This window comes from Lutra lutra, chromosome 18, assembly GCF_902655055.1.
Source record: "Lutra lutra chromosome 18, mLutLut1.2, whole genome shotgun sequence".
Taxonomy (NCBI): domain Eukaryota; kingdom Metazoa; phylum Chordata; class Mammalia; order Carnivora; family Mustelidae; genus Lutra; species Lutra lutra.
This window is the reverse complement of record NC_062295.1, coordinates 438,855-446,167: the sequence shown is the minus strand read 5'-3', so window position 1 is coordinate 446,167 and position 7,313 is coordinate 438,855. Positions and strand designations below refer to the sequence as shown.

Below are 7,313 nucleotides of genomic sequence, written 5' to 3'. Positions count from 1 at the left end.
CCGAGACGCGGGTCTCTGGCCGCTTCTTCCGGCCGCCTGGGCGAGCAGCAAGCTCTGCCCTGGCCCCCACGTGTCCACGGGGTCCGCACAGCTGCGTAGCGCCCTCCCGGGGTCTCCCGACACCCCCTACCCCTCCGCCCTCTAGCTGCCCCAGACCCCCTGCTCCGTTCCCCTCCAGGCTCCGGGGTCCACCGCGCCCGTTTGGTGGGACCTACCTGGGTGGAGACGCGGCCTTGGCGCTTCCAGCGTGACCCGGTCACATTACTTCCGTGGGCCTCGGTTTCCTCCTCGGTAAAAGACGGCGGAACGTGCCGGCATCCGCGGAGCGCTCGGCCCGGTGCCTGGCGGGAAGACCCCTAACCCTGGGAGGCCGGTGTCGCTCTGCGGGGGCCTCTGAACCGGACCCACCCGCCCAACGCCGCGTTGACAAGAGCCTCCTAGGGCAAACCCTCGCCTCGAGGTCCCCCTGGGCAGCTTGAGGTCGCTCACAACCGGCACTCACGGAACCGGAGGCCCCGCGCAGCCTGTGTGTTTGGGAGACAGCCAGACCTGCAGCGAGACGGCTCGTCGGATGCCAGCGCAGCGCGGGGAGGCTGTAGGGCGGGAAGACGGGACGCTGAGGGCAGAGCCCGGAGGATTTGGGCGCTCGGGGGCCCTGGTCGTGAGAGAGACACGGAAGCAAGGCATGTCTGCTAAGAGGGATTCAGGGAGAGTGGTAGTGCCTCCAGATTAGGCCGAATTTCCCAAGTGGAAAATTGGGTCACGTTTGTTCTAAGTACCCAGAAAGTCAGCTGACCTCAGTAGGACCTACAGGGACAGGGCTCAGTGCTCCCAGGCAACCCCCTCTCACTCTCCAGTAGCTGCACAGGAGCGGAGTTGCTTCCTGAGCCCTCTAAGCAGCAAGCTTCTGGGGACAGAGCTGTACAGTGTCTTGGCCTGCCCCAGCTTCCTCACCTGAATGGTGAAAGGTAGCCTCTGACCTTGTGTGGCTGTGGAATCACACGAGTGGACAAAGTCAAGGGCAATCACCTGGTGGGGGGGCCTCAGTAACCACAGCTCCCCCCCCCACCCACCATGGACACTGGCTGGGGTGGCTGTTGGACTGGTGGTCCTCAGCCCCTAACCTCCTAAGGAGAACAGCTGAAACTGAAGGGAGATCCCTGCCCACTCACTGCAGGTTTCAGAGTCATGGTCTAGGGGCGGTGGGTGGATGTAGGAGCATTGCCTTCCCCGGGGAGGGGCCAAGGCCTCTTGTTGGAGGGGCGGGGAGAAAGCCCAGTCATCCCAACAGGGGTCAGGAACAGTCTTCGGGACTGGAGTTGCTCCGTGTTGGAGAGGAGCCTCCTGAACAAGGGTTGGGAACAGTGTCTATTGGCGTTGGTGGGAGGCAATGGTTCAAGCATCCCTGTGCCTATGGAGTTCTCTGCTTTGGGACCCAAATGGCCCAATCATAGACTGGAGATTCTAGTGGGACTGGGGCTCAGGGACCCTCAGGGGTGGGACGTACATGCTGGAGGCAAGGTGGGCCAAATGCAGGACACTCTGTGCTGAGACACGCAACCCGTGTTCTGGCCAGTTTTAAGGAATGACTCATCATTGCCTGCTTTGTGAACTGCCCCTTGCCCCCTGTGCCTGGCTTAAATAGGAGAACAGACCCCATATAAGAAAAAAAGTAAGGGCCCTTCCCAGGGCCACCACCTCCAGGTCTCTGAACTGCCAGCAGGTGGAAGGGCAGGTGCTGGGGCATCCTTCAGCATGGCTGGGTTGGGGCAGGGCCAAGGCAGGGCGTGGGCAGTGCTCAAGGGACAGCTGGAGGGACCAGACAGCCATGCCCCCCACCCACCAGATGTCGTCTTCCTTGCTTTGTGCTCCTCTATCATGCAGGACTGACCGACTTGGAGGGTTCAAGCAGTCCTCAACAGACATGAGCTGACTTCAGACAGGGTCAGCCTGGGGGGCTTGTGGCCAGGTCACTTCAGGCTTAGGGTGGAGGGTCCCCACATGGAAGGGGCGCACTTGGGTCTGGGGGGGCCCTTCCTGGCTGGCAGTGGGCACTGCTGTTTCCATTTATGGTGGATTTCCAAGTGTTCTCCAGCCCGACCCTGTTCCAGTGGATAACAGTCTCCCCATCGGGCTGGGGACCCTGGGAGGGCCAGGGCAGGGATCTCAGAACTGGCTGCTGGGGGGGCCAGACCATGGATGGGCCCCCAGATGTTTAAGAGCATAAATGAAACACCTGATGGAGCTAGACCCCCTCCCCACCTGCAGCTTCTCCTAGGCAGGGGTGGGCCCGGCAGGCTCCAGACAGACGGGTAGGGGGAGGGCAGGTATCACCCAGTGCGCCCAGGCTGGGGACAAGTGTGTCCTGGACCCTCCCTGACCCGAACTTGCCACCGCAGCACTTGGGCACCCCAATGCTGAGCAGGCCCTCTGTGCAGAGCTCCAGCGGGAGTGTGTGGTTGAAGCCTGCACCCCAGGCCACAGCACAATGCCATCCCTCCCGGGCCATAAGTTCTGTTGGTCCCACCTGTGGGCACCGGGGCCCAAGTCCCGCTAATGGACTTGCTAATGAGAGCGCACTGGCCTGTCTAGGGAACTACCTGCTCTGAGCGCCAGGAGCACAGGACAGAGCCTGGAGCTTCACACACTCTCCAGACCCTGGGAAACTAACGGGGAGGTGGCTGTGGGCAGGAAGTTGGCCTTGGGCATGTCCACACACCAACAGCCCCCCAGGTTCACTCCTCACTGCAATCCCACACAGCATCCAGGACTCCCAGGCCTGACCTTGGCGGCCCCTGCTCACAAGTCACGCTGTGTCCACTCACCATTGGCGTCAGGTTGTCGGCCCCATGGGCCAGCATACCTGGGCTCACGCCCCTTCAGTGCCCTGCCGGATGGCTGAGGTTGGGGTCCTTGGCCTTCCCTGAACCTCAGGTGGTCCATTTGTCTCTGACATGCAGGCAGCTAGCTCCGTGCGAGGGAGGTGTTAGACGCACGGTTTGCTGCTTTGTGGACGCCTGGGCTGGGGAACTGAGTTTGGGAGCTTTGGCTAACTTCCACTTCAAATTACATTTGCTCACTTACCCACAGAATCTTCTCACTGCATGCCCTTGACGACGGTGGTACCTGCGCTCTCCCCCGAGCCTGACCACCCAGACTGACCATCCTCATCTTTGAGCCAATCCCTGTGTTGAGCCTATGCCTTCAGTTTGGGTACCGTGCATGACGTCCTGGGGACATCACCAAGCCCCAGATCTGGGATGCAGCCCCTCAACCCAGCCTGCACTCGCTGTGTCTGCCACGAACACCGACGGCCCCAAAGGCCCCATCACACGGCTTCACCCCAGGAGGGCCCCCTGGCTGAGCTCTGCTGGGGGTCCAGACTGGAGGTACAAGCCTGGGACCTGTGGGAGGCGTCAGCTTGAACAGAAGCTCTCCTACAGAGCTCACATGGTACAGAGCCCCCCGGATACCTTGGAGGGCCAGGCCAGGCCCAGGGAACCCCACCCAGCCCGCAGACCCCATGGAGGAAGAAGCCGGTCTCTGCGTGTATAGACAGCTTTAATCTTCAGCGAGACTGTCCTGGCCTTGCCCTTCAGCATCCAGGCCACCACGGCACTGCCTGAAGAGTCTTTCTCAAGGGGAAGGCAACAGGGTCACTGTGCATGTCGACGTCTGGGTGTCTGTGTGAAGCCTCTCCCAGCAGTCCCCGTTTACAGTTACGGGACCGCTGAGTGATGGACAGAGACAGACCCACATCTGTGTCACCGGGGCAGGGCTGGGCACGGAAAGCAGAGTTCCAGTATTTATTATCATACATATATATATTTTATGTGTATACACAGATAGTTTTTCTCTCTTGGAAGTATTAAAAAATTGATCAACCTTCAATCTATAAAAAATACCTACTCTACATGATAGAAAAATCTCTCCTCCAAGTTTACACTGATTTACACCCAAGGCTTTCCCCAAAATGTACAATACGAGGCAACGTCTTAAATCTTAGTGTAGAAGGTGGGCCACATGGAGGACGGGGGGACGCAGGGCAACACACACACACGCGCACGCAGACGCACGCACACACACACATGCCCTCTCACGCACACGTGCACACAGCAGTGGCCCGTCTGTGTGCAGGCCCAGCGGCCCCCATGGTGATGCGGTGCCTGGCAGTGGGGGCACAGAGCCAGGCAATGATTTCCTTAACGGAGCCCCCAGGCTGCTGGGAGGGCCCTATTCTCCGTTCTTGATCATGTACTGGGAGAACCAGCAGAGCTTGGCCGCCTGCAAAACCCAGCTTGGGGAAGGACGGCCACTTCGACTTCCAAATCCCAGGGGAAACGTGCACTCTGCTTAGGAAACCGGGACTCCCCTGGGGCAGCTGAGACCTGCCGGGGGAGGGGCTGCTCCAGGAAGCCAGGGAGGCCACCCCAACCGGGAGGCAGTTTCTCACCAGGACGCTGCCTGCACCTGGGGTCACAAAGGCCAGTGACACCCACCCTGTCCGGAGAGCATGCTCCGCATGGTGAGACTCTCAAGTCCTGATTTCAAAAGGGAGGCTCCTGCCCCAGCCTCCACGGGAGGGTCTGGCGCTGGACCGAAGTGATCCTCTGGACGGGAGCCGGCCCCGGGAAAGCTGGGACCCCCGCAGCTCCCAGCCAAACCCTGACGTGCACGCCTCGGCTGCCTGTAGTCCCCATGCCACCGCGTCTAGCGAGAGGGTCCTGGGGCTGCCGTGCCGTCGCATGACGGCCTCGGAGCAGATCATGCAGAAGCACCCTAGTGGGGACACATCCTTCCTTCCCTGATGGGTAGGCAGCAGCGGGGTCTGCCACATGGGAGGGAGCTCCCAGAAGGGCTCACCTGAGCTGGAGACATAGTCTCCGCATCTCTGCCGAGAGCAGCCTGGCCCCACCCTCTCCTGTGTGGGCCCCAGCCCTGGGCTCCTGTTCCTTCTCCTTCTGCAGACCCGTCACTGCACCCCCAGCCACTGGTCTCAGGCGCGCGCGTGCCGTGGCCATCTCCCGAGTGTGCGTGGGGTCCTGGGCCCACCAGGCTGGGCCTTCCTGCCTCTATTTGACCTCCAGGATGGATGGGTTGGTCTCCATGATGGCCACGATGATCCGGTCAATGTAATCCTGCAGCCGGAAGTTGATCTCCTCCTGCTTCTGAATCGCGTCCATGAGCTGCGGGAAGAGCGGTGTCAGCACCGGCCTGGTGCACAGACCGTGGCACACATGGGTGGCCGGGCCTGGCCAGGCCTTACCTCATCTCGGGAGACGGAGCTGATCTCCGCAGCCAGGGACTCCGAGAAGGACGTGGAGAAGAGGTTCTTGGCGCCCTGGATGCTCAGATTGATGATCTGCCCATTGAGCTCGTCATTCTGCTCCTTCAGGTTACGGTTATCCTGGGTGGGGGAGCGCGCGGGAGCCTCACCCCTGCGGCCGGGACCCCACTGGTGGCTGAACCGGCACAGGGACCGGCCAGAGGGGCTTCCCACTCAGCGTCCCAGCCCCCCGCGTGACCCTGCCCCGTGCTGGGCCCGGAAGTTTCCGAGGCGCTCCAGGGGCGTGTCTGCCGCACCTGCTTCAGCCTGCGGACCTCCTGCTCCAGCTCGCTCTCGCGGGTGCGGCTGTTGTACTCCTGCAGGCCCACACTGCTGCCGCGGCCCCTCCGCTGCTCGGCCTCCAGCTTGAAGAGCTGCAGGTGCTCCAGCTGCTTCCGCAGGTCCTCGATCAGCTGCAGGCAAGCGCGGGTGAGCCAGGTTCCAGGCACCGAGGCAGCAAGTGCCAGCCCTCCGCGTCCTGACCTCTGGCTGCATCCAGCGCCATCTCCAAGCAGGAGGACGATGCCACGCTTCCCAAACCCCTCCCGCCCGGCACGACCCGGTTACCGGCCTCCGGTCTCCGGACACAGAGGGTGCCAGGCTCACCTCCTGGGTTGCCTCCTTGTCCCTCTGGAACTGGTGCCTCTCGTGACTCAGCCTGTCCCCCAGCTTCCTCCTGTTCTCCTGCTCATCACTGAGCCGCAGGGACAGCTCTTCGATCTCATCCAGCAACTTCTGCCTCTCCTGCGGCGGGAGGATGTCCGTTGCGGCGTGCCCGCCGGCTGCCCCGATCACATAGCTCTCCTGAGCGCGCTCAGCCCCTTGGGCTCCATCATAAAGGCGGCCCCTGAGCCACCCCATCATGACCAAGGTGCACACACCTCTGGGGGCACGCTGACCCTGAGCACCATGCGCACAGGTGGGCCCGGAGAGCACCTGGTGCGCGTGGCTGCAAGGGCCACAGGGACGGTTTCCAAGGGAGGCGGGGCAGGAAGGACCGAGGCAAGAGCAGGACCACAGCGGCTCTGCAGGAAGTGCTCACAGGAGCCAGAGCCCATGTGGTCTTGGACGTCCTCAGGGTTCACAGCTTCCCAGGGGACCTTGGCAAGGAGGGGAGGAAGGGGGCAGAGGCCTCTCGAGGGAACACCCGCAGGACCAGGCATGGGGGGGTCTAGCTGAAGTCCGCCCTGAATTCAACCACACGTCCATCTCAGCTGAACCTCTGAACCCAAGGACCCATGTCTGTGGGGATGCTGGGACGTAAGGCAGGGACCAACAACCTCCAACAAAGTGATGGCCAGACCCAAGCTGTCCTTGTCCCCATCCCCGGGGCCCGTGGGCCCAGGGCCATCGGCATGCTCTCTGGAGTGGTTCCACCCTGCGCTGGCTGTGTGGCCGTCCCACTCTAAGAACCTGTCAGTGGCAGAGGGCGGAGGAGCGCCCTGACGCTAGCCGGGCCGATGGCGTGCCCACCTGTCACGGGGCCGGGCCCCACACGCTCAACGCTCCCAGCTGACCGCTCACCTCCTCCAGGCGCTCAATGTTGGCCTTCAGACAGGGCGTGCAGGACCTCAGCTCCCCATTCTCCTCGTCCAGCTGCTGCAGCCTGAGACACGAGAACAAGGCTGGGACCTCGTGCCCAGGAAATGTGCCTCCCTGAGGCAAGGGAGGCCCCCTATCCTGACAGCCACCCCGCGAGTCACCCAGGGACCCACAGAGGCTCCCCAAGAGGCCCCAGACCTCACTCAAGTACTCTAGGCCCCAACTTTTCGTTAAGCTAGGATGGTCATTAAATATACTTTGGGTCTAGGAACACTTGTGGGTTTACACAAAAGCTGCAGACACAGTGCAGGGTCCCTGTGGGCTCAGGCCCCCTTCCTGCAGGCCATGTGCTCATTGATGTGGTGGCTCTGCCGCCCACACAGCCACACTGGGATACACTAGTCCCCAAACCACCCACTTCACTTGATTTCCCACCGGTGCCCCT

General features: G+C 62.0%; 1 protein-coding gene and 1 long non-coding RNA gene across 7 annotated transcripts in view; one reads left to right on the top strand and one right to left on the bottom strand.

Annotated features, from left to right (window-relative positions):
- The first annotated feature begins 1,217 nt into the window (after positions 1 to 1,217).
- Positions 1,218 to 4,329, top strand: LOC125090357 (uncharacterized). The gene is made up of 2 exons (XR_007124307.1): positions 1,218 to 1,366; positions 3,091 to 4,329. It is a non-coding gene; the product is annotated as an uncharacterized LOC125090357 (long non-coding RNA).
- Positions 3,793 to 7,313, bottom strand: part of RAB11FIP3 (RAB11 family interacting protein 3) — a 76,897-nt gene continuing 73,376 nt past the window's right edge. For 5 of the 6 annotated variants that reach the window (XM_047712949.1, XM_047712950.1, XM_047712948.1 and 2 more), the window contains 5 exons: positions 6,851 to 6,932; positions 5,933 to 6,070; positions 5,584 to 5,739; positions 5,267 to 5,407; positions 3,793 to 5,186 (listed from right to left, as the gene is read on the bottom strand). In XM_047712949.1, coding sequence (XP_047568905.1) covers positions 5,073 to 5,186; positions 5,267 to 5,407; positions 5,584 to 5,739; positions 5,933 to 6,070; positions 6,851 to 6,932 — 631 coding nt within the window. In that variant the 3' untranslated portion in view covers positions 3,793 to 5,072. Of the gene's footprint in view, positions 5,187 to 5,266; positions 5,408 to 5,583; positions 5,740 to 5,932; positions 6,071 to 6,093; positions 6,427 to 6,850; positions 6,933 to 7,313 lie in introns of those variants that run through there. The other variant, XM_047712952.1, reaches the window with a different exon arrangement.